This window comes from Gallus gallus, chromosome 23 (assembly GCF_016699485.2).
Source record: "Gallus gallus isolate bGalGal1 chromosome 23, bGalGal1.mat.broiler.GRCg7b, whole genome shotgun sequence".
Taxonomy (NCBI): Eukaryota; Metazoa; Chordata; class Aves; order Galliformes; family Phasianidae; genus Gallus; species Gallus gallus.
In genome coordinates, this window is record NC_052554.1 from 5,157,724 (window position 1) to 5,182,385 (window position 24,662).

Below are 24,662 nucleotides of genomic sequence, written 5' to 3' on the forward strand. Positions count from 1 at the left end.
CATTTCATTTTGTACAACATCCACAGAAATGGCATAGCTGTTTGACTACAGGGACTGCTTGTGCTTTTAGAGAGCCAACTAGTAGTAAGCTTTCCAGGTTTATTGTGTTTGCAGATGGAAACCTTGCATATTAATGGCTCAAGCAAAATTACGGCAGCCGAGAAGATGTGAGAGAGGTGTGCACTGGAGATCTCTCTGGGAGCTTGGGAAATGTGTATTGTTACAGAAATCCCCCTGCTGCAACTCTGCTTCTTCCCCACTTCTGTTTCAACCAATAAATTCTGTGAGGATTGTGTTGCCGCACTGCAACAATCACATTCAGGTTTTTGTGAGGCTTGGGATTGCCAGGTTTGTTTGGTTTCTTGGCTGAGAAAATTAATAGGTGTTGATTTTCAGGGCAGATGGAAAGTAATGCAATTTTTGCTTTGCTTGTACGACTGAAATTTCATGGTATATAGGACTGAATGAAACTCAGTGTCTACTGATTAGAATGGGAAGTTGCTTAGGGCTGTTTTCTCCATCCCTCTGAAGGTCGGGCAGCTCAGCCAGGGGTGGGCAGAGACTGAGAGCTTTCTTGCTGGGAAGCATGACTCAGATTTCCAAAGGAGAATCACCATCACCTCTCTCCTTCTTTTCTTCCCCTGCTTTGGGCTCAGTCTGTAGCCAGGAGCTGGAGCAGAGCGCTAGCCTTGCAGAGGTGTGAGAGGTAATCTTGTGGCAGCAGCGGGATCTCCCTGATCAGAATCATAGCTCAGGTGGAAATGGGATTGAATGACATTTTTGTGGGCTGTTCTGTGGGTGCTGTCAAAGTCTGGCCTCGCTTACTGCTTTTTGTATCACCTGGAAAATTCATTCTGTAGATGAAAGCAGGGAGAGTCAGGTAGGAGAATGAAACTAAGCAGCTCTTACCCAGGAAGGGACAAATTGCATTCTGCAAACACAATATGTCCTTTATATTGCCAGCAAGGGGCAACATGGGTAATTCCCTCACCCATCCTCCCCAGTTTTTCATCAAATGCTGCCTGGTCAGTAAAGGAATACACAACATGCCATGAATACAGACATCTGATGAGGAGGGTTGGTGATGGGAGTTTTGATTCCTGAACCATTGAGAATGAGTCAACCTGCCCTGGGAATGGATGTGCTGATGCAGATGCAGCTCATCGGTCGAGCCATTAATATTCAGTCAGAAATGGATTTGGCCATGAATCACAAAATGATTAGTGATGCCTTCATTAAGAACACTGTGCTCCAGATAAAGTGGAGGCAATGGATGTGTATACCTCTATGTCCAGGATCCTCTGGGCTGTCTTTGAGGAGAATCCAACCACCACCAGACTTTTTCACCTGGTGTCAGTGCTGGTCAGAAGCTGTTGGTAATCAGACCTGGGGTGAAGTGAAGGTGTGTGTTTTCCTCCCATCTGCCCTTCCCTGCTCCCACAGCACTCACCCCTCTCTTGCCTTACAGCTGTCGGCCTGTCCAGCTGCCCAGAGCCCCCAGTTCCTGGGAATGGCCTGAAGGTTGGGGAGCGCTACCTGGTGAACGACGTGGTCTCCTTCCAGTGTGAGCCGGGCTATGCGCTGCAGGTAGAGGAACGGAGTTTTCTTTTGCACAGAAGGGATAACGACAAACATTTGGGAGGGAGACCTCCAAATTTTGTCTGTTTTTTCTCTCCTTCAGGGACACTCTCACATTTCCTGCATGCCAGGCACTGTGCGGCGCTGGAACTACCCCCCTCCGCTTTGCATTGGTAGGATTTCTCCTGCTCTTCTTCCCTAACAGATATTTATTGTGCCCTTCTAAAAATCTATGTAAATCAGATGATGAAATGGGGAAAAGTTTCTTGCCCAGACTGAGCCAGCTGCACTGTTAGAGCAGGATCTCTGCGAGCTTTAACCTTCTGCATTTCCTGACACACTCAGGTTCTCAGCCTGTTCTCCCATGTAAAGGTGCTTTAAAAGTGACTGTATAAACCACAGCGTGCTGCAGCTGATGATTTTATCCTCTTCATGGTAGGGCAGCACAGTGGCCAGGAGCACAGTACAGTAGGTTTTCTTTCAAGTGCATGCCTTTGGCTGAGGGCTGCTGGAGTGGCAGGGAGGACAGGAGCTCTGTGAAGGTGTGAGTCAGAGAAATGCAGCTTGTTCTGGAAGTGAGATAAAGCATGAAAAAATCTTTATTAGCTGCAAGGGGAAATTTCAGCAGTCATCCCTATGGGGCAACCAGAATGCCTAATTTTAAATGTTTAAAATGTGGTTATGGTATAAAGTGTAAAAATACAAAAATGGTTTTGTCAATAAAAACTCATTCAGAAGGGAAACCTGCAGCTACTTTATACTGGAAGCAGATTGTCTTTATAGGTTGAGAGTTGTTTGTTGTTGTTGGCTCTTTTTTACATGTTAAGGGAAGATCTGCAGGCTGTGGTTCGTTTTCGTTTGGAAATGCATCTTGATGTCACTGAAACTGCATCTTTTACTGTTCTCCTCCCAGTATCTCCAAACTGCACCACCTGGTGCCTTGCTGTCCTCACTTTGGTGTCTACAGCTCCTCTGTGACCAGTAAAGGCCAGGTCTCCTGTTTGCCTGTAACACCCCATGGGCTGAGGCTGCTGAGCATTTCAGGCCCTGGGAAGGGAGGACCAGGCAATTAATTTCCACTGAGGCAGAAGCAAACCCTGAGGGAAGAGATGCAGAGGTGAAAGGAACTTGCTGGAGTTTTTGGATTATCTTCAAGCAGTATTTTGCTTTTAGCAAATCTAGATATTTAATATTCATATTGCACATTTTACAGCTTTGAGAGAGACATTTATGCATTTAATAGCTTTAGTTAACAGTTATTTCAGGCTCCTGCTGTTTTAGCTTACATCATTTTGCTTTAAAGTAATTATAAGAGCTAACAGCTCTTTCATCTGATGATCTTCAGGCCAGCAATAAGTGCAGAGACAGTTACAGCAGAATGTCTGAGCTAAAGGGCTCGTGCCCCTGGGAGTTGGTGTAGGAGAAACCAGAAGCCCTTCAGCTCAGCATCAAGGTAGGGGGTTCCAGCACAGAGGAGGTTCCCAGTATTGCACCAGGGGCTGATGGCAAGCTGAGCAACTACAAATGTTGTGTTTTCTTCTGTCTTCTTTTGATCAGCATCAGTCATGCTGTTCAGCTGGATTCTGCCTGGCTGGGCTGTGCCTGTTAGGCACTGTCACAGTGTAAACACCAGTACAATTTAGTTCAGGGTCTCTGCTTTGGGGCAGTCGTGGTTAAGTGATACAAACACCTGTCCACCTGTCTGTTCCTATCTCTTAGCTTGCATCACACTTGACTGAAAAAGGTCATCCAGCTTCAGAGACACATAAACACGTCTCCACAGCCAAGTGCAGATCATTACTAGTGACATAGTCCTTGGAGGGGCTGCTAGCAGCACTGGGGCTCCTTGTCCTTTGCGAGTCATGCATCAATGTGTCTAAATACTGCCAGACCACGCTGGCTGCCAACCAGCTATGCAGGAACCCAGGCTTTGTCGTTCCCCTGCTCAGAGAACTCCTTGCCTCCCTGGCAGTGGGCTGACTTTCTTTTTGTCTGCTTCATCCAGATGCTTGACTCCTAAATAATTTAGCTGTGGTACTACTAAAGAGCCATTAAAAGGAAGAAGAAACTTCTGGGAAAAGCCTCATTAGTAACAAGTGCAAACACAGAGATATTGGACAGAGGAAAGCTGTACTTTTGCTGTCAGAATGTGTTAGGAGCACACCTGGGTGTATTCTGTTAGGTGGTATTACTGTAACAAGGTAGAGGTCATCCAGATAAGCCTGAGAAGATGATATCTGTGCTTCATGTGATGCTTTTTGTAAACGTATTTTGTGTGCTGTGTCATCTCCGGATCACTTCTTGGTAGGGAATTTGCTTCAGTCAGTGTGCAAACACGCTGTTCTATATTTATCAGTAATTGCCTCGAGAGTGACAAGTATAGCAGTCAAGGTAGATCAGTTAACCAGATAAAGCAGAGGTACTTGGAGTCAAAATAAGATCATTCTTTTTCTTCACAGTAATTTCTGTGGTGGTTAAAAATTCAAACAAGTGTAGTGTGCGTGATGTGCACTGTTATGGTGTCCATGGAGAGAGCAGACCATCCATGTCTCCACTTGCAGTTTAAATCTGTCTCTCCCACTGTGGTCACCAGAAGTGTATCTCTGGGTCGAGGTTTTTATCTTGAGGACAGTAAAAAGGCACATGCATTAGCAATGCAGTCATTCAGTGCCTGGCAAATCTGTGCTAGTTCTGTGGCAGGCTCTCCTTTTTTCTCAAGTTTTTAATTTCTCTATTTCCAACGTGGCTGGTTGGCCATGGCCACTGTCCAGAGAGACCTGCGAGTGATCCTGACCATTAACACTCTTGATTTTACAGCCCAGTGTGGAGGAACAGCAGAGGAGATGGAAGGAGTCCTCCTGAGCCCGGGGTTTCCAGGAAACTATCCCAGCAACCTGGACTGCACGTGGAGGATATTGCTGCCAGTGGGATTTGGTGAGGCAGTTGGTTTTGGTGTGAGCTGGCTACGTGCAGTTTGGCAAGAGACAGGGCTGTGTAGCTGTGTGCTTGCCTTCATAATTCCTTTGCTGTCAGGCAAAGTGAAGAGAGTGCAGGGGAACTCAAGCAGCCTGAAACCACAGCACTTGTAGCCCGATCTGGGCTGAAACTAGCAGGACAGTCGCCCTTTTCCTCCAGTGCACTAAATGTTTTTTTTTCTAATTGACCAGGCTGTATTGGACAGTGCTGATGTGCCGATGCTTGTGGATATCTTTGAAGGCAAACTGTTTGTTCTTCCTCCCTAGGTGCTCACATTCAATTCCTAAACTTCTCCACTGAGCCAAACCATGACTTCGTTGAAGTGCGCAATGGGCCATACGACACCAGCAACGTCATCGGGCGCTTCAGCGGCACCGAAATCCCAGGCTCCCTCCTGTCCACATCTCATGAAACCACTGTGTACTTCCACAGTGACCATTCGCAGAACAAGCCAGGCTTCAAGCTGGAGTACCAGGGTAAGGAGGCCACTGAACAAGCAGCAGTGGGACAATCCTGTCCCCAGGTGCTAGTGGGGAGGGTGGGGGAGAGAGAGTGGACAGCACGGTTGCTGCTATTCTGTTGAGTTTGTTCCATGAGGACTTAATCCAAATGAGTGGAAAGGTGTTACATGAAGACCATGCTTAATCCTCATAACTGGGATCTGTTCATCCTGACTTATGCCTACGGCAAATAACAAATGTTCCTAGAGTGCTTTCTGACAGTGAGCTGTCTTTGAATTAATTCCAGCCAGATTCACTTAGATCTTGGCTCTGTTGACTCTCATGTGCAAAGGGAGGAGTTCTCAGCAGCTGTGAGTTTGCTCTGAAATTTTGCAGCTGATTTTCAGTCTCAGCTGAAGTCCAGTTGGAGAACTCTCAAATGCATCCTTTCCATCCTCAGCTGCAGCTTAGCTTTGTGCTGAGGCAGGCTGGTGGAGGGGACTGAGCTAATAAGGAGATAACTAAATAACGTGACAGTGGGGCTTGGGGCTGCCTGTGAGACTTCAGCCTGTTGAAGAAGGGCCTGAACTTTTGGTCCTGTTGATCACAGCTCTGCCTTTAGCAGGGTCTTTGCAAAATCCTTTGGACTTCTTCGTCCACCTGACTTTGGTATATGGGATTGTGGGTGAAGGACACCAAGGGCAGGTCACGTGCTTCATACTGAAGATAATTAGGATGGGCTTTGCTGTGCAGCAGCTGGGAGCCAAGTGATCCAAGTACTGCCTGCGAGGGAGATCTGAGGAGTGGGAAAGATGGAGCGTGTGTCTCCAGCCGTGTGCTGTAGCCAAGGACTGACAAAGGGCTGCCTCCCCAGAAATAGCAATAAAAGCCACTACTCATACTTAATTGAAAACATTAATTTTGTCTCGGCTGTCCTGTTCATGCACCATATAATTCATGCGCTACTGCACAATTTAGGAAGGAATGTGTTCTGTGAGGCATTCTGGGTAATCTCATGGAAATTGCTATGCAAATGAGCTCTAGCAAGGCTGACCAATAATTTATAATGCCAGGTGGAACATGCTAACCAATTGACTTACATTCATCATCAGGATTGTCCACGTTTTGTTGAAAAACAAGGCCAATTTCCCAATTAGAAGTGAAGTGTGGGGTCACCCTGTGAATGCAGGCTCCAAGAAGCCACAGGAGCAGAGTGGGTCCCAGTGCTCACCTCTGAGGTTACCTCAAGGCAGCAGCGCAGGATTGTCCCTCGTCCTCCATGCTGATGTGTGCACGGTTCATTAAAGTTTTATCTCTTTCAATTAAGTCACTGTGTGAGGGGGAAGTAGCTAAGCAGCGTGGTGAGTGTACAGTTCCTGCTTTTATGAGAAAATCAGAAGTGTGAAACATTCCACCATTTATTTATTTATTTCTATTTCAGCATATGAGCTGCAGGAATGCCCCGACCCTGAGCCTTTTGCCAACGGTGTTGTACGAGGAGCTGGTTACAACGTTGGCCAGTCCATCTCTTTTGAGTGCCTGCCTGGGTACCAACTGATCGGTCACCCCGTCCTGACATGTCAGCACGGAACCAACAGGAACTGGGATCACCCATTGCCCAGGTGTGAAGGTATGGCTTTGGGATCACCCTAAGAGCACCCTGCTTGGCACGCTGGGGAAAGAAGAGGCCTCAGCTCTCAGTTCTGGTTGCCTTTTCAGTCACTGTTCTGTGATTGGGCTGAAAGTTTCTCTGGAAACAAAAGCATTGCTGGAGGCGGGCTGGGATTGAGTGCTTTGCATAAAGCCTCAGCCCCTGAGGTGATGAAGCATGTTCTCAGTAAGCTGATGTTCAGCATGTTTCAGCTAAGTGAGGGAGAACATTTTGAACAGTTCAAAACCAAAGTGCATCTTTTGAGGTGGAGTGTTTGAGTCTCCTGTTATGGGTGAGGGCTTTCTCCTGCTGTCAGTCTCACTGCTGATATCAGTGGGAGCTGTGCTTTCACAGTGAGGCAGTCCAGTGTTGTTGCAGGAGTATCTTTTGTTTGCTTTATTTCTTCAACTGTGTTCCACTTCCATCGGTTTAGCATTTTTGATCAGCTGATCCATAGAACTTGCCTTCCTCCTACAGAGCCTTGTGTGCCCTAATTCTCTAGCTGATGCAATTTCTTTATGCAAGAGGTCTGTCCTGACTTTCTTGATAGACAGATAAACACTGAAGCAGGAAGGAGTGAAATGAGCTCCCAAAGCTTGCTAAAGAACTCAGGGCCAGACCAAAAATCAAGATTTCACACACAGGAATACACACGCTTCTTTGGGGAGTACAGGAACTGTATGCTGTTGCTGTTCTGCCCTTAGCAGTCTCTGAAAAAGACTCTGGCAGCTCTGGGGACACTCAGTGTGAGAAGATTGGGTCCCTGTCCAGTGTCCTTAGCATGACAATGATGACATCTCAAAAATGATCCAACAGTTCTTCACTAATCTTGCACACATGTGCCAGGTGGACCCTGCATTCCAAAGGAGCAGATCTGTGTTCCAGGCTTCAAAGCTCCATCTTCTCATTTCAGATCCAGCGGGACTCTTTCAGTCTTTTATCCTTTGGACTGGTGGGCTGAGTTCTGTGAGGTTTCCTTTAGAAGGGTTTCACACAAACCCTTAAGAAATTCAAGGCTTCTCATTGAAGATTTCCACTGCACTTCCCAGTGCACTGACCTTTATCCCAGCCTCCCTACTGGTCTGTGCTGGGGAAAGAGAGGGAGGGTTGATGCTTTCCCTCTTTTAAGTCCTAAGTCCCTGAACTCCAAGAACAAAAAGCATAAAGAATGGATCCTAGCTGTGCTCCCTGTGACTCCAGCAATGCAGGTGTGCATGAGTTGGAAACTGTTTGACTGCTGTGTGCTGCTGGGAGGGCTGGTGAGTAATGGTAGCCAGATGATGCCCTTTCCTTCAGGCATCAGCTCTGCCAGCTGCAACCATCCAGACCTTAGTTCTTTACTGTGTTTTTAAGTAGCTTTCCTGTTCTGCAGCACTTGTGATAGGACAAAGAAGTGAGAGGATAGGTGTATTTTGGTCCATTTGCTTTTTTCCCTGTGCAGGCACATCTGCTGGGCTGTTAGTGCTGTTCAAGTCAATGCAGAGTGTTCCATTTCTGGCTGTTTCCTTAAATGCAGCTGAGCTGGGTGGTCCATTTTTGCATACCAGCAAGCAGCAATGACGCACTGCCTTAGGCTAACCACCTCACCTTCCCCACACAGGTCACAGCTGAAAGCCCATTTAATTAAAAGAGAAGTTGTAGTCCAAACTAAAGGCACAGAGGCTGAGTTTTGCAGCAGCACTCCTACAATTTTTTCCTGCTGATCAGCAGGCTGCCTGCTTTGTGGGGCAGAAAGGATCTTGGCCCCTAAGGTTCTTTGGGTGTTTGTTTAGAAAAGTAAGTGTCCGGGTTTATATAATTACACAGGGTTCTCTCAGCTTGACAAACCACAAGAGAAAGCAGAGCAGAACCAGGCAGTAAATATTTGGAGCCTGGCTTTAACTTCACATTTGGCACGTCAGGTCATATACAGAGGGGTACATATCTGTGGGGCTACTCCTCTATGAACAGGAGAGTGTGGTGCTGAGTATTAGTATAGCCCTGAGCCTGACTTAATGAGTTGTGCTGGGAGGAAGAATGTGTTAACCTAAGCCAAGGACTGGGTTAACACAACTGTGTGGCTTCTAAAAGGGAGCTGGATCAGGCAGAGGACTATCTGCATTCACCCTATGAGAGATCCAGAAGCTGATTTTTGTGTATGGGAATCGTGGTCCTAGGGACCTGCTGTGGCCCTCCTGCATTTCAGCAGGATGTCATCTTTCTGTCTCTCTTCTTCACTGCCCTGGCTGTTTCTAATTTTGTCTCTGTAGCTTCCAGGTTCATTTAGACCTGGAAGATACCTGGTGCAATAGAACTGTCGTCTTGATTAATGAAGTGGATGCTGCTGTTGTACAAATAAATCATCATTTCCCCCCTGCTCAGATGCGATCTGTGGACAGCCAGCTGCTCGATGGTTCTGGTCCAAGCCAAGCTGTATGAGCAAGTGCATAGATTTGCTCACTGGTGTGATCTGGTCAGGAGCTGTGTTTTCCATGCATGCATGCAAACAGCTGGTGGACCCCAAGGGCTCTTACTTGGCTGTAAGAAGGAGTTGATTTGTGCACCTGGCCATCACATCTGTACAAAACAGCCTGACAGTCTCCTTTCAGCTCCAGAGCACTAAACAAATTTATTGTAATGGAATTGAGTTGAAAAGGTTAGGGGTAGTTGTGACAGGCATGAACTATTCATGGCGAGGTAGGCTAAGGTTTTGGGGCTGGATCCACCTGTGTGCAGAATTGCTTTTATTCAAAAAAAAAAAAATAAAGAAAGAAAGGAAAATGGGAAAGAGAAGATAATAGAAAGTCGTTGTTTTGGGGGATATTTCTTCACTAGGTCTGTATTTGTTTGGTTACCTGCAGTGCCTTGTGGGGGCAATGTCACCACCCAAAATGGGACAGTTTACTCTCCTGGCTTTCCCAACCAGTACCCCAATTCCCAGGACTGCACGTGGCTCCTTACAGTGCCTGTGGGCTATGGGATCCATCTCAACTTCACTTTGCTGCAAACAGAGCCCTACAACGATTTCATCACGATTTGGTGAGTACAGCAAAGGTGTGAGGACTGACCAGAGCTGCTGCTTCGGCTCCGTTCCAGCAAAGATGCTCTTGCAAAGACAGAGTGCTCCCATTGCTGCAGTGTGTGGGGAGTGCTGTATTTAAGAGCAGGAGGAAGCATCCTCTGGGGACAGTGGGATTTTGGACAGCTCTTTTAAGACTTTGTAAGTCTTTAATTCCATTAATTTCTGTGATCATCAGCTGTTAAAATGAGGCACATCAAACCTGCATGGTACTGGGGGGAGTTCTGTGTGTGTGTGGTATAGGAGGGGTGGTTGTTGCCTAGGATTAAAGATGTGTAATGGTGCCTTTTTCTTGTATTCTCACCTACAATTTTAGGGATGGTCCACAACAAACAGCCCCGCAGCTTGGAGTATTCACTGGCAACTCTGCTAAGAAGTCAGCCCAAAGCTCTTCCAATCAGGTCCTGGTGAAATTCCACAGCGATGCTGCAAATGGAGGGATTTTTGCCATTTACTTCTATGGTCTGTATTGCTTCCTGTGTGATGCATACACTGTTCCTGCCCTTGGGATGCAGAGGGGCGTGGGTCAGCTGTGGCTTCTTGTGGGGAAGTCTAGTTCTAGGGGAGACAATATGTGGAGGAAATAGGCTTTTACCTGAAGTCTTCTGCAATGGAGTGCAGTTCTCACAAGTTTGAGATTGAAGGTCTCTTGTGCAGTCAGGTGCTGGCAAGTGGTCACGCCGTCTGGGCAGATGCAGAAATCCATCTGTAACATTGTGATAACTCAAGCACAGCAAAGAGCCCACGCACTAACAGCCATGCCAATCCTGCGCCTCTCTCAAGGTGATGCTGTAAATACTGTCCTCTCCGTGGCAGATCCCATTATGGATAGCTCCACTCTGTTTACTTAAAACTCTCCCTCTCTGCAGTTTTAGCTGGATACGGTATTGTCTTTCCAATGCCATACTAAACCAATTGGGTCATCTTGCTGTCCTGTTTTAAATGACAGCTGTGTTCTGACTGAGGGGTGACTTCGTTTCCATGGGGAGGAAAATGATTCTTGTAAATCCCTGAATTATTTGGGGATTCTTTGGTGTGAGTGCAGCTCACACCAGAGAGATGTGCTGGGTATTACATCAAAATGAGAACATTTGCTTTCTGCCTCTAAAAGAGGACCCAGTTTTAAATTGGATTAGCTAACAAGTTGCTACGGCTGTACTGGGGTTTTGGAAGGTGCAAATGGAGACCTCCTCTTGCTTTGGTAATTTGCTTGCAGCAACTTCAGCAAAGTCTAACATGAATTACACGATGAATCTGTGCAGAATGTTTCAGCTTACGCTCAGTTCCAAAAGGCAAGAATTATACAGATAGGCTGAATTTAAAGAATGCTTGCCAGGCTTCGGAGGGAATTGGTTTACTGCTGCAAAACACTGCAAGATTTATATTACCAGACCATGGTGCTTATGTAGGAGTTATGCAGAAAAACAGGAGTTAGGCAGTTTGGTGCAGAAATGAGCAGTATGTGAACACTGCTGCAGCTGAGCTTCCTTTTGTAATATGAATTAGTTACTGTCTTTGCTGTGCTTAGAGCCCATCAGCATATGGTGCTGTTCTCTGGTCTTGACAGCCCTTCATACTGAGGTTTCTTTAGCTCATGGTTTCTCTGAGGTCTGAAGCCACCCTGGGCTGTCCAGGCAGGAGGTCTGGAGTGGTGCTGGAAGGAGTGACGTCAGCCAGCAGCCATTTGGAGCTCGTTTCCCAGATGGGCACTCTTGGCCTTTTATTAAAGCACAGCTCGCTGGGTTATTGGTCCCTTTATGCATGGGGCTTTAGTATAAAGCCTAACCCCAGAGATTCACTGATTGAGGTAGTTGCCTGCAGGGTGAGATTCCTCTCATTGTGCATGTGGAGCCTCGTAGCACTGGGGAGGTGGAGAAAGGGGAGAAGTGTTCATTCCGGGCTCGCACAGTGCAGTCACTTGCAGTGCTGGCATTGCTCTTTGGGGTGTAAGTGCAGGAAATGGAATTTCCTGGGGATCTGTAGCAATGTGTATTTTCATTTCTCAGCCGCACGTTGGCAGATCTAGGACATAGGCACTCTCCTTCAGCTTTAAATTGTCTTTTTCCATGCAATGCAGATCAGCAGCACCCTTGTCAGAGAACCATTGCTCTTTCAAATGCCTGCAAAGAAACATTTCCTCAGGGTGGAGGAGAGGAAACAAAAGAATGATTTAGAGAGCTGGAAGATTGAATAGCAGCCCTTGAAAAATGATGATGTGGCACCTGTTATTAAATGGGTTAGCTCAGGTGCCAGCTGAAGTGTGAGTGTGATGGGGGGGTTTATGGCACTGTAACTCAGAGGGTCCCACTGTGGTTTCAAGGACGGGACTCTGTTTTGTCCTGGTGAGAACAAATGGATGTGCTGTTGAAAGGAGCTTTGCCAGTGCTGTATCACCCATATGCTGAAGCCTTCTTAATCGCACCTCTTTATTGAAATATGGCCCATTAAGGAGAGGAGATTAATGCTGTAAATGTGGGTTATCTTTCCACTTCAATAGATGATGTCAAGTGCTTTTTAAATCGCATTTAATTTACATTTTTGTTGCAGGTTCCCCCTTCCCCCACTGTCAAACATCTGTTTAAAAGATTGCAAACAAGTGTGTCCCTCCTGCTCGTGGCTGTGTAGCAGAAGGGCTCTCTCCCACTGCCCCATCCGCTGCCTCTCCCCTCCTGCACACACACAGAGGTGATGATGACAATGCTGATGGTACCACACAGTCCCAGGGATCAGTGAGCTGCAGCAGAACCCCATTCCTGGATACAGTGCAGTCATGGAATACAGAGTGCTCCGTGCCTGCAATGCTGACCTTCCAGCATTATTGTTCTGCACCACCTCAGGGGGTAGGGAAATTGGGATGAGAGGATGGGAAATCTGCTCCTTTACATGTGTATTTAAGCATTATCATAAGCCTCATTAAGGTTGCTGCCAGCTTCGCTGTGGTGTGAAGAGTTTGACATAGTGGAGTTGGTAAGAATTAATATTCAGTGGCAGCTTGAGCTCCAGTATCTTAAATTAAAGGGCTGATATAAATTTCAGAGGAAGTTATGCTTGTCCAGGGTCAGGTGCAAGGGGAGCAAAGATGCACAGAAGTGCTGAGCAAATAGCAGAAAATGTCTTTCATTAATATTCATTTAGTTCCCAGTACCATTTTTTTTTCAATTTAGCCATGCTCACAGCTCCTGTGTGTTTATTTTCATAAGCAGAGCAGTTCTCAAACCTCATGCACCCCTCTCCCTGTAAGCAGTACGTTTGTTTTGTTCCGTGTTTGCTCATCTTTAATTTTTGATAGAAAATGTGCTCTTTGCAGTGTATTTGGTCAGGTGCATCAGTCAGGAAATCTTCTGCTCCTCGACTGGAGTCCTTCCCATGTAGCTACCTGGTGCCTCTGAAGAAACACCTAAATACACAATGACTGCACGGCTCTGCCTGGTGTGAGATGTGAGCCTCGCAGCCTTGCTGGGCTGCTCTGTGACCTGAGCTCCATACAGAGTTTGCAGCTGAAAACGTTTGCACTCCTGGAGTTATCTGCAGGAGAAATTAATGAATAATTCCGGGTTAAAAATAAGTCATTGAGGTTTTTGATCTCTGCTCAGGGTCAAGATGAGATTCTCTGAATAATTATTGTAATTTACTTGGTGCTGTCTGAGACTGCTCCTCTTCTGTGACTGACCTAACCTCAGTGAGGGTCACCAGGGTCTTCTCGTAGTATCCCGGAGGACAGTAACATTGCATTATGGCAACACCCAACAGTTACCATTCAGTGCTCATCCAAACAGTCCAATGGAGCCCAGACACCTCTGGTTCCACAGACTGATGAAAATCTGTTTCCTATTAGATGCAAAAAAAGGCTGTTCTGGGACGCAGGTAACTGGAGCCATCTCTGTAAGTGTTTGGAGAGGAAAGGGCTGGTTGCATTTCTGCCAATTTCTTCTGCTGGTCAGGGGAGGATTTGCTCCGATGTCTGTTGTGCTTGGCACTGAGACAGCCATGGCTGCTTTCATCCCCAGCTTTACATTTGCTGCTCTTCTTTCACTGTCTTTTCAGCCTACCAGCTCTTCAGGTGTCAGCCTCCGACCATGGTTCCCAACGCAGAAATCATCACTGAGAATGAGGAGTTTAACATAGGTAGGCTCATGGTCCCTGAGCCCTCCTTCCCTTGCTGTCCTCAGCTGCTGGCAGTTTCCACAAGAGGACACGACGTGTTGTCCATCCCGAATCCCAGGCTCCAGGAGACCCCTTTGCATGTGTAGCTGTGTGACACTGCCTGATGTGTGACCCTGCTCAACAGCCACTATACAGAATCCCCCACACTTCATAGAATCATAGAATTGCTCAGGTTGGAGAAGACCTTCAAGATCAAGTCCAACCTCAACCTAACCATACTACCCTAACTCTAACAACTCACCATTAAATCATGTTCCTGGCCCTCTTCTCAGGGCACAATTCATCCTTCTCCTCGATCAGGATATTTTCTCTTTCTTTCTGCAGGAGACATTGTGAGGTACAGATGCCTTCCTGGCTTTACACTGATTGGAAATGAAATCCTGACCTGCAAACTAGGCACTCACCTGCAGTTTGAAGGCCCTCCGCCCACCTGTGAAGGTACAGCCTGGGTCCCCATGGAGCACCCAAAGCTTTCTTGCCCAGGGATGGCTGCCATGGGCACAGGGCTTGCTAAGGGATGTAGGGGTTGCAGCTGGAAGAGATTTCCTTGCAAATGCTGCAGCAGAGGAGTTAATTTTCTGACTTCTGGGGTCCTGATGCTGCAAAATTACGGGGCAGGGCTGCTCCCCTGCCTGCCTCACAGCACTGGACCATGCACCTCCACTGGGCTCAGCCAGCAGCAGCTGAGTAATGATGAGGGATGTGCTGGATGACTCACTGCAGCAGCTCCCTGATAAATGATAGGGAACTTCCTCTACTTCCTGCCGGGGATCTGTGGGCTCTCAGCACCATATGGAAGGGCACTGCTTCTTTTTGGTGCTGCCAAATTACCCCCCACAGCCTGAAGGCAGGAAGGCACTTTGAGCTCAGACTTGCTGAAGTGGGACTGACTGAAGCCGTGCTGATGGAGCTTTGCCACGCAGTGTGTCTGGCTGCCTCCGTGAAGTCATTAAAGCAGTCACCCAGACGTCCTTACCCGGGGTGGGGGGAGGAATTGTGCCTGACAGTTTGCCAGTGAGACCTGAACAGCCAAAGCAGGGCAGAGCAGGCTGCAGCTCAGCGCTCCTCCTGTGAGGAACAACCTCTGTTAGTGCTGCAGAATGTCTGACGTGGGAGAGAAACGAATGCCCCAAGCACACTGCATTGTGCACCTTGCTGCTGCTCAGGAGGGATCCCAGGGATGTTTCCGTGCTACCATGTTACCTTATTTATCCTCTGGGTTCCTGCTGGTACTTCTGTTCGCTCCAACTGTGATTATTTCATCTCCCTCATTCCCTCCTATCTGAACATTTTTACCATATAATGGGATATTTTTCTGTAGCTTTATTCTCTCTGAAATAGCATGACTGAAGGAGAAAAAGAGAGGTCATTCAATTATTTGCTGATGGTTGTTAGCCTGGGGGTAAAGGGACTCCTTAAATTACATCTGGCCACCAATTTACAGAGGTCAAAAAATCACTGATGGGATTAAGGATTTGGAAAGAATACAGTGTTCTTTCTGGATAGTTCTGGCTGTTTTCTATTAATACAAGTGCAGTGTTTGCACTGGGTTTTAAAGACAATTATGGATAAAGTAAGATCCCTTTCTTTTTATGCTTTCTGCTCACTTTGTGTTAGCCTCCTCTCCTGGGGTGTACTTGCCAGCCTTTTCATTTAGGGCTTTCAGCTGCGTTGATATGTCCAGAATTCCCCTGAGTGGGGGCTCCAATGGTGAGAGAAATGAATTGGAGTTCTTATGTCCTAGCTGACAACTCATTGAGTGCCCTCAGATAAGTCTGTTGTTCCCCACCTTATTCTGCCCCAGGTGAGAAACTTTCCAGGGGCTTCCAAGAGAGCATTTTGCAATTTGAGAATAGTTGTTTGGTTGCATTGCTGTTCGTTTTGAAAGGCATGTGAAATGGTGCAAAGACGGTTGAATTTCTTTGTGTTCTTGCTTTTTGCCCCTTCCTTTAAATTTGGTGTTCATTTTCTGTGCTCTGTCCTTCTTGTTCCCTGCAGTGCCCTGCCCCATGAATGCGGTGATGACGGACTCCACCGGTGTCATCCTCAGCCAGAGCTTCCTGGGAAGTTACCCTCACTTCCAGACCTGCTCTTGGGTGGTCAAGGTGGAGCCTGGCTACAACATCTCCCTTACCATCGAGTACTTCCTCAGCGAGAAGCAGTATGATGAGTTTGAGATCTTTGATGGTAAGAGATTCACCAGTTTGACTTGCGTGGCATCTGAGGGGAAAGGGAAGAGGCAGCAGAGCTGTTAGCTGTGAATCCCATCCTCCAAGCCTGTGCAGACCAGGTGTTGTAGGCTTGGACAAACTACCAAGGAATGCATCAATATTCCTGAAGACACAGCTGTGCAGCCAAATGTAGAATACAGGTGCTCTGCTGGAGCCCTTGTGTTCGCCTGGAGCAGAAGCCAGGTCTTGCTGCAGTCACCAGGGCTTTGTTTGCTGTTGGTTTTCTGGGAGCCAGGTATATTCAGTGGAGCTCATGCTCACAAAACAAGCACTGAGTACGAGCTCATAGTGAAGTGGAAGCTCACCCACTGCTATTCCAAAGCACACCTGTTTCTTCTTGCAGAAACGCACTCTGGCACATAGGACCCATGAGTGATGCTTTCTGTGTGCCAGCCCTGGCTGTTACACACTCCTCCTTCCTTCCAGGTCCCTCTGGCCACAGCCCACTGCTCTTGTCACTGAGTGGGAACTACTCTGCCCCTCTGACTGTTACCAGCAGTGGGAACAAGGTCTATCTCCGTTGGTCCTCTGATCATGCCTACAACAGAAAAGGCTTCAAAATCCGCTACTCCGGTGAGTGCCCGGCAGGGGCTGCATGCCTCTGCCAACAGCGTGGTCATCCCTTCAGCTATGGATCTACACAAAATTGCTGCAGAGGGGCAGAGGCCATCTGTGACCACAGGAGGTGCCAAAGCCCGGGGGAGGGCACACAAAGCCTTTTTCTGAGGCTGGTGAGGCTTGGGAAAGCAGCTCCACCTCCAGCAAAACCCAGCGGCTCTGGCTGGGCTTCCTCCGCTACTCTTAGCAGTCAGAACCAGAATGTATAACCACAGACAGCTTGGTTTCGGATGGATGAAACCCACCCCAGGCAATTCAGTCAGGATTCCTTTGTTACAAAATTATTGTCTCTCTGCAAAGATGAGACCATTTTGAGATGTTTGAACACTAACATCACGAAACATAAGTTGTGCTAAGAGCTCCCTGGTGCGTGCTGACACTTAGATGTCACTCACTGAGTTACAAACGTGTAGAAAATGGTGTAAAAAGCCTCGTGCCCTCCTCAGGCATTGTGCTCTGTTCTTGGAGGAGCAGAACCAGGGATTCCTGGTTGCTCATTCAGCACAAAACCACTGCTGTGTGCTGAGAGCTTGATGAGAATTCCTTCAAGTGAATTACTATTTTTTGGAACTTAGCAAATCTTAATTAATGGAAGTTATAAAACTGGGTTGAGAACTTGCCAGCACGTCATAAATAAGTTATGACTTTACTCAGTAAATGAATTAAGTAATATTTAATTATCAGAAATTACTTTTTATTTCTAGAGCTGAGTGAAACGTAGATAGTAGCTCTGCGCTCTTTCCCCCTTTGTATTTATCTATCCCTGGTTCTGTTTCTTGTACAGCCTCAGGTTATGGTAAGCAGCCGAAGCCAGGACTGCCACGTGATTCCCGAGAACAGGAAAGGGATTTGTGCTGCAGCCCATGCAGTGATTTATGTACCTCCCTTTGCCCTTCTTGCAGCTCCTTACTGCAGCCTCCCGCAGCCTCCAGCCCACGGGCTGATCCTCAGCCAGACGGGGCTGCAGCCCGGCTCCACGGTTCGCTTTGGCTGTGACAGCGGCTACCGGCTCGTGGGTCACAGCACTGCCACCTGCTCCCAGCACCCACAGGGCTACTTCCACTGGAACGAAGCGATCCCGCTGTGCCAAGGTGAGAGCAAGAAGCTGCATCCTTACGAGGACCTGGCAGTCCTGGGAAGGACTGAGTAAAACGGGTAGAAATGAAAAGCTGTTGTAGTTCCCCCCACTTCCCTGCTGAGGCTTTGAGCTGCGTGGAGGCAATGAGAGGTGATCCTCTGATATCCAAGTCCTTGGGAACAGATGAGCAAGGAAGGAAGGGAGTTAGCTGCTGAGGAGCAGAGGGTCATTGTCTGCTCTGGGGCAGGTGAGAGAGAGTCCATCTGTGCGGAAGCTTCTGCTGTAGCAGTGTTTGAATTCTCAGTAAAGGCACAGCCAAGCCTGAGTTAAGGACAGGAGGAGCTGCTGCCTGGAAGAATCTGGGAAGGAGGGAAGTAGTGTGGTAGTGTGAGTCCTGCTGGGATTTGATGGTTGGAATTTCCTTTAGTATTTCAGGAAATCCACTCTCAGCTCTGTGTGTGTCCGTGGGGGATCAGAGTTCCTGGGATTCAGATGGTGCCCAGTTTCTGTTGGCTTCGTATAAGATTCAGGCATGCCGTTGTTCTTTCCACATCACCTCCTAATTAGCCGTAATCGTTATGACATATCATACTTAGCACATGGCTCCTTCCAGGCGTGGGAGAGAGGGCAGGACAGGGCAGTGTGCCTGGGGGTTTGCATTCGCACTATTTCCTCTCTTTATGCACACTTTCTGATTGCACCTTCTTCAGAATCCACCAATCATCCCTGCTTCTTTGTGTTGATAAGATGACCATCTTTATTCAGATGAAACCTTTCAGTGTCTTTGAACATTCATCCAAGTTCCAAGGGAACCGAACACAGGGGATTAATATTGCATTGACTTCCCTGGAAACTAGCCAGAGAACAGAGACAGCATAGGCAAAATCCCATTGCTCTGTCTGCACTGTCACCCAGCCCAAGCCTTAAGGAAAAGCAGGATTATATAGTGTGGGGGGTACCAAAGAGCCTTGAGAATTCCCTTCTGCTTAGGGATATGGTTTCGTGGGCATGATGGTGATGGGTCAGTGGTTGGATCTGATGATCTTAGTGGTCTTTTCCAACCTTTATGATTCTGTGAGTCGCTCAGTCCCTTCTGGAAGCACACAGCTTGTGTGCAGTCCTGCCTCCGAAGGGATGCTTTGCAACGGGGGTGCTTAACAGAGCCCCTTCTCAAGGCTGTATTTATGTGAAGGTGATTGGAAAAGAGTAAACCAATCCTCTGTCACCAAAGCACGGTGCCGTTGGCAGGGGAAAGCTGGGGAAATGGGCACAGGCTCTGGTGATGATTTAACTGCAGCAGTAGCTGGGCTGGGGCTGCTGAGCAGCACCACGAGCCAGGCATGCACAGGGCTGTCATGGCAACTGTGCCTGTGAATCCTTAGCCCAGCACAAGGAATCTCTCTGATGCACCGGGTCTTTTTTTAAGGAAAATCACATAATGAAGAACAGTACTAATGATGCTGAGTACTTACTGTCCTGGTGTGCTGGAACGCCACCTGAGCCTCGTTCAGCTCCAAAGCCTGTATTTACCTCCGGGAGGTGCATGGGGGGTGGATTTCAGACACAGAGGCAGAAGGGGATGGACAGAGAGAGGATGTGAGATGTTGGGAGCGTGTTGCATAGAGGGGTGGGAGCAGAACGTTCCTCGGGAGCTCACAGAGGTTCTTTCCATAACCCCTTTGGGAAAGTCACCTCCTCTCTCTGTTCACCCATATTCCCATCAGGGATCTTAACACCGGCCCATGGGTACCGAGTGCCCTGAGCTGTACATGGAAGGTGGGCGAACAGCAGCAAACGGAGCCGTAGGAGAATTCATGGCAGCGCAGCTCCCCCTGGCTCCCAGCAGCTAAGAGTGGGGTTGGCACAGCTCTCCATGCTCAGGTCAGCTGCAGAAAATCCAGCACTTCCTTTTTTTGCGTTGCTCCCAAAGCCAACTGGCAACCTTTTGTTTTGGGCTCTGCTCAATTTCTCATCCTTTCTGGTGGCCAGAACCAAATGGCAGAGGTTTGGGAACTCGATCCACAGCACAGCATAAATTGCTCACACAATCAGCTGTGTCGGGAGGAGGAGAACCGGGGTCCCCGTAAACACATGGTCTAGTTAACAAATGACATTTCCCATAGCTCCCTCCTGCCAGCACATAATCCTCTTCCCCTTCCCGATCCCCTCTGAATAATCTTTACTACATGCTCTGTCCTCGCTGACATTTATGGAAGCAGCAGAGAATATTCTACAGGGAACAATCTTGCGTTGGCACAATGGAGGAGAACACAAGATGATCTAATATGCCTTTTCTGTCTCTGCTGTCTATTTTTAAGCTGCTTTGTTTTTGGAATCCCAGCTGCAGATTTGCTTTCATAGCCTCTGTCCCTTTTCCTAGCACATTTTCTTCCTGCAGACTGAGCTTTTGTACCTCTGCACCCCATAAGCACTCCTTTTTCCCCAGATCTCACTCTCAGTGGGTCTCTCCTGGCCAAATGTTGATTGTGCTTTCCCCTGGAACAGCTTCTGTCTTTAATCTCTGGTTTTTGTAGATTTCAGTGCCCAGAATTTGAGCTTCAGAAATGCTCTTTGGAGCAGGATTATTGCCACCCCAGAAGTGAAGCTGGACTTTGTCAGGAGTGTTACCCATAGCTTCCTCTGCTCAAGGATGGCAGACTGCAGAGAAGGATGGGGCTGCCTTCAGCTGCAGCACAGAGCCCACTTGGTGCAGCAGAGTTTGCAGTCCTAATTAGCTCTTCCTGACCAACTCATCTTCATGTTGTAGCCTGACCATCTGCAGGCAGGAGAGTTACTTTTTTTGTTATTTCTGATGGCCTAATGAACATCTTAGTTAACTGTCTCTGGCCCAGAAGTTTTGTGTTATTGCTAACTAACTACTAGCAGTGCTGCTGTTTTTGGGGTCTCTCTCTCCAGCCCCTGGGAGCAGCAGAGAATTGAGCCAGAGAGAGGAGGAGGCTTTGCAGGGGACAATGGAAAGGGAAGGGGCCAGCTTTCTACCATCCTCTTGGGTAGGATGCAGCATTAAAAAGCAATAGCAAGAGAACTGCAGGGTGGAAGTGGAAGGGTAGGACTTCCCAGGCCTCCTCTTCTTTTGCCTTAGAATGAAATTGGTATTCAGCGTGGCTGCTTGTCTAGACACCCAGCCTTGTGAAGAGATTTGCCGAGCTCCTTAGCTCGATGAAGTGACATACGTGTGATTATCATTTCAACCAGGGATATGCCTGATCATGCTAATATGAGCCTGCTGAATTACTCACACCTATTAGCAACACCAGCATCTGCAAGGTGCTGTGTAATTGTGCTCCAGGCTGGGGCTCTGGCCAACTCGTGGAGTAGTGGTGGGATAAAAGTGTCCTGGACCTTGAGTGGTAGAGAGCTCCAGTGGTTGTGCTGATGCTGTACATGAGGACTTTGGTTTCTCCTTTCAGTGTTCAATGGGGTTCACATCACCAGAGGTTACTTTTCTAAGGTTGATGATTTCCTAGCTCCTGTTTTTTTGTAGGGGGAATAACGGGAAGGTCAGCATAGGGCTCAGGAGATGTAGGCTCAGCTTCCAGTTCATTCATTAGCTGGGTGGGTGCAGCTCAGGTTTGATTTCTCAGCTCTTACCAACGCTGGGAGAGACAGATCTGAATGACAGATTCCCAGTGCTGGTTTTCTCAGCATTAGGAAAGAGGGCAACAGGGTTTGCACGACTTGTGAAATTCCTGCAGCATAAATGAGTGTGATTCCAGCCTGTCTGTGTCTGGCTGGTGCTTGCATTGCTGGGACCTGCCTGGCCCCATCCTGCCCAGCTCCTCCCAAGTGCTGCTGTCCTGCACAGCCATTTGGCATTGTGCCTCTTTGTCAGTTTTCCCCCTGAATTCCCCCCTCCACCTTCTCAGCCATGATGCTAAATTTATCCCTCCTTCTGGCGCTACATAATTATAGAATTTGCTGCCTACTGCAATCCAGAAGTGCTGTTAGAAAAAGGTTTGGGGTTGCCGCTGCTGTGGGATGTAAATACAAACCATTATTGCTATCTAATCCTTTATCTCTATGTGAAAACTTATGAATACTGTGTTGATGCATTTTGTGTTACAGATATTATAGCGTAGGAGCCAGAGTCTCTTCCAGCAGATACTGATGCTGAGCACTGCCTTTGCTGTTACCACACCCTTAGAAAAGAGCTTCAAATCTGATCCTCTGTGAAAGCGGGCATTCATTGCAGCTTTGGGGTTCAGCAGTGCTGGAGCTTTCATAAACAGGAGAGCCTGGGATCAGGGTTTCAGCTCACTTACGTATATCTGTGATAAAACTGGGAGCTGCCTGATTGCTCAGCCGGGTTCTGCTCTCCTCCTTCCCAGCTCTCTCCTGTGGAGTTCCCAGGGCCCCAAAGAACGGCGTCGTCTTTGGCAAGGAGTACACAGTGGGGACAAAAGCTGTGTATCACTGTGACCAGGGCTTCCAGCTGGCTCCTGGTGAGCCGCCCAGCACCGAGTGCCTGCAGGAAGGGCAGTGGAGCAACGGCAACCAACCCCCACCCTGCGTGGGTGAGTACCATGAGCACCATCGGCCTCATCCAGCAGGGACAGTTCTGCCTTTCGGGTACAACATTTAGTACACAAGGATCTTCAGCCTGTGGCTAACTTGTGCCTCTGGCACTTCATTTTCCCACTTGTGAAGTAGAGATGTTGATGCTACCCCCGTTTAAAAAGCCAGCATGCTTCCTGAGATACCCCAAAGCACCCTATTAATAGCTTTGTCTCTTCTTTCCCTGGCTTCTAGCTGTCACCTGCCCCGATATCAGCAGCATTGCTGTGGAGCACGGCCGGTGGCGGCTGACCTACGAGATCCAGTACCACTACAACGCCCAGCTGATGCTCATCTGTGACCCTGGCTACTACTACACAGGACAGCGGGTCATCAGGTGCCAGGCCAATGGGAAGTGGAGCATCGGCGAGCCAATGCCAACCTGCAAAAGTAAGAACAGAGCTCAGCCGTGCCAGGGGCTGGTCAGCTGCATGGGGCGTCTCACAAGGATCACACTTCTGATTGCCATGGGGCAGGGGTGAAGGCTGTGCTGTTAGTATGCAAACACAGCCCTGGGCACTCTTGGCAGCGCCTGAGAGGGTGGCTGCAGAACTGTGCTGCTAAAGGAGAGTTTGGGAGCAGGGAGAGGTCGTCTGTTGATCTGATTCTCGATTTAATTTAAACACTTTTGCAAGAACTCAAGCACATTAGCTCATCTGTCGCTGTCAGGTCCCAGCAGCTTAGCTGTCACCAGTGCCAGATGCTCTGAAGTTTGCTTTTAAGAAAGAAAATAAAAAATTCTGATTTAAAACCTAACCTCTTCCAATTTGATGCAAATGCCAAGTTTATGAGGGTAATGGAGTCACCTGTAAATCAAAAGCATTCCTGGCAAACAAGCAGCTCTCAGTCGTTCTGACACGACTTCAGTGCTTTGGATCTCCTCTTTTGTCAAAGGTGGAGTTTTTCTTCTTCTGAGTGCAGATAGAAGCAGCAAGATTTCTCCTTTGGAATGGCAGCTCTCCCTTCCCTCCTGGGTCTCTTTGTTTCTGGAGATGTGACTGCCAGCTTCAGTGACAGATGTAGTTTTACCCCCGCTAGCTCTTCAGCCAGATCCAGGAGCGTGAGCCTGACCCCATTTTATTTCTCCTGCGTTATTGCCACATAAATTCAAATGACAGGGACTTGGCAGTGCACTAAGGTCACAGGAACCCAGCGTGAGGCTCTGTTTTCTTGCTGAGTGTGAAAGCTCCCAGAGGATTTGCAGATCTTTAAGGCAGGTGAAATAAGGAGCTGAACTCTGTGTCTGGAGCTGCATCTCCAAGGGCTCCCAGCTCAGCTCCAGCTGCACCAGAGGAGGTGCTCCCGGGCTCTCATCTGGGTGTCCCCTCTGGGTCAGGTCTGGAGACTGCAGCCCTATCCTGGAAGTCATTGCCAGAAGCACAGAGGTCTCCATGCTCTCTGGTTTGAAATCCCACATTAATCTTGTGCCATTTTGTGGGTTTTCTGATAGTCATTGCTTCCCAGCTGCATCTGGTGATGGGTTGATAATGGAAACATCTCTGTGTGAAGAGCTTCCTGTGTGAAAAACTTGTCTGGTTTCTTCCCAGCCAGTCTTACCTTTCCTGCTCCACTCATGTCTTAAAGCATGAACGTTAGCAGTGCTTGTATGTCAGCCCACACAACGTGACCAAACTGCTGTTCTGCATGTAACTGTTTAATAATCTTTCCTATTCATTTCTGCCTTCAGTAATGACTTGTGATGATGAGAGTCGCACTTCTGTTAAAACAAATGAACAAAATTATTTATATATATATATACATATTTATATATATAACCCTGTCCGTTTTGCCCATTCCCTTTTATCATGCTTTGGATTCCCTTTCAGTTATCTCCTGTGGAGACCTGCCCACGCCTCCCAATGGGAACAAGATTGGCACGCTGACCAGCTATGGGGCCACTGCCATCTTCTCCTGCAACACCGGCTACACCCTGGTGGGCTCCCGCGTGCGCGAGTGCATGGCCAACGGGCTGTGGAGCGGGGCTGACGTGAGGTGTCTGGGTATGTGGTGGTGCTGAGGGGGCCCTCATTGCGTGTCAGGAGGGAGCAGGGGTGTAAATACTAATCTGAGAAAGAACCCGAGTGAGGACTCAGCGCTACCGAACGTAGCACTGGGGTTGTCGGTAGATGTGAGAAGGAAGAGGGCTTTGATTCCGTACTGCTTAGCAGATGTGAGATGTTTTGAGATCGGAGAGGAGAGCTTTAAAAACGATCCGTTGTTTTTTGCTGCCGCTCCGGTTTGATTTATGACTGCAGATCCACCCAGGCAGGTCGGCGTGCGCTGGCTCTGGGCT

General features: G+C 48.0%; 1 protein-coding gene across 4 annotated transcripts in view; it reads left to right on the forward strand.

The window, feature by feature from the left end:
* Positions 1-24,662, forward strand: part of CSMD2 (CUB and Sushi multiple domains 2) — a 232,004-nt gene that overhangs the window by 176,941 nt on the left and 30,401 nt on the right. For all 4 annotated transcript variants that reach the window (XM_040651777.2, XM_015297825.4, XM_046903586.1 and 1 more), the window contains 15 exons: positions 1,469-1,587; positions 1,682-1,751; positions 4,396-4,512; positions 4,821-5,030; positions 6,436-6,624; positions 9,486-9,663; positions 10,020-10,165; positions 13,748-13,828; positions 14,192-14,305; positions 15,866-16,054; positions 16,525-16,671; positions 17,619-17,807; positions 22,144-22,329; positions 22,565-22,759; positions 24,196-24,369. In XM_040651777.2, coding sequence (XP_040507711.1) covers positions 1,469-1,587; positions 1,682-1,751; positions 4,396-4,512; positions 4,821-5,030; positions 6,436-6,624; positions 9,486-9,663; positions 10,020-10,165; positions 13,748-13,828; positions 14,192-14,305; positions 15,866-16,054; positions 16,525-16,671; positions 17,619-17,807; positions 22,144-22,329; positions 22,565-22,759; positions 24,196-24,369 — 2,304 coding nt within the window. The remainder of the gene's footprint in view (positions 1-1,468; positions 1,588-1,681; positions 1,752-4,395; positions 4,513-4,820; positions 5,031-6,435; positions 6,625-9,485; positions 9,664-10,019; positions 10,166-13,747; positions 13,829-14,191; positions 14,306-15,865; positions 16,055-16,524; positions 16,672-17,618; positions 17,808-22,143; positions 22,330-22,564; positions 22,760-24,195; positions 24,370-24,662) is intronic.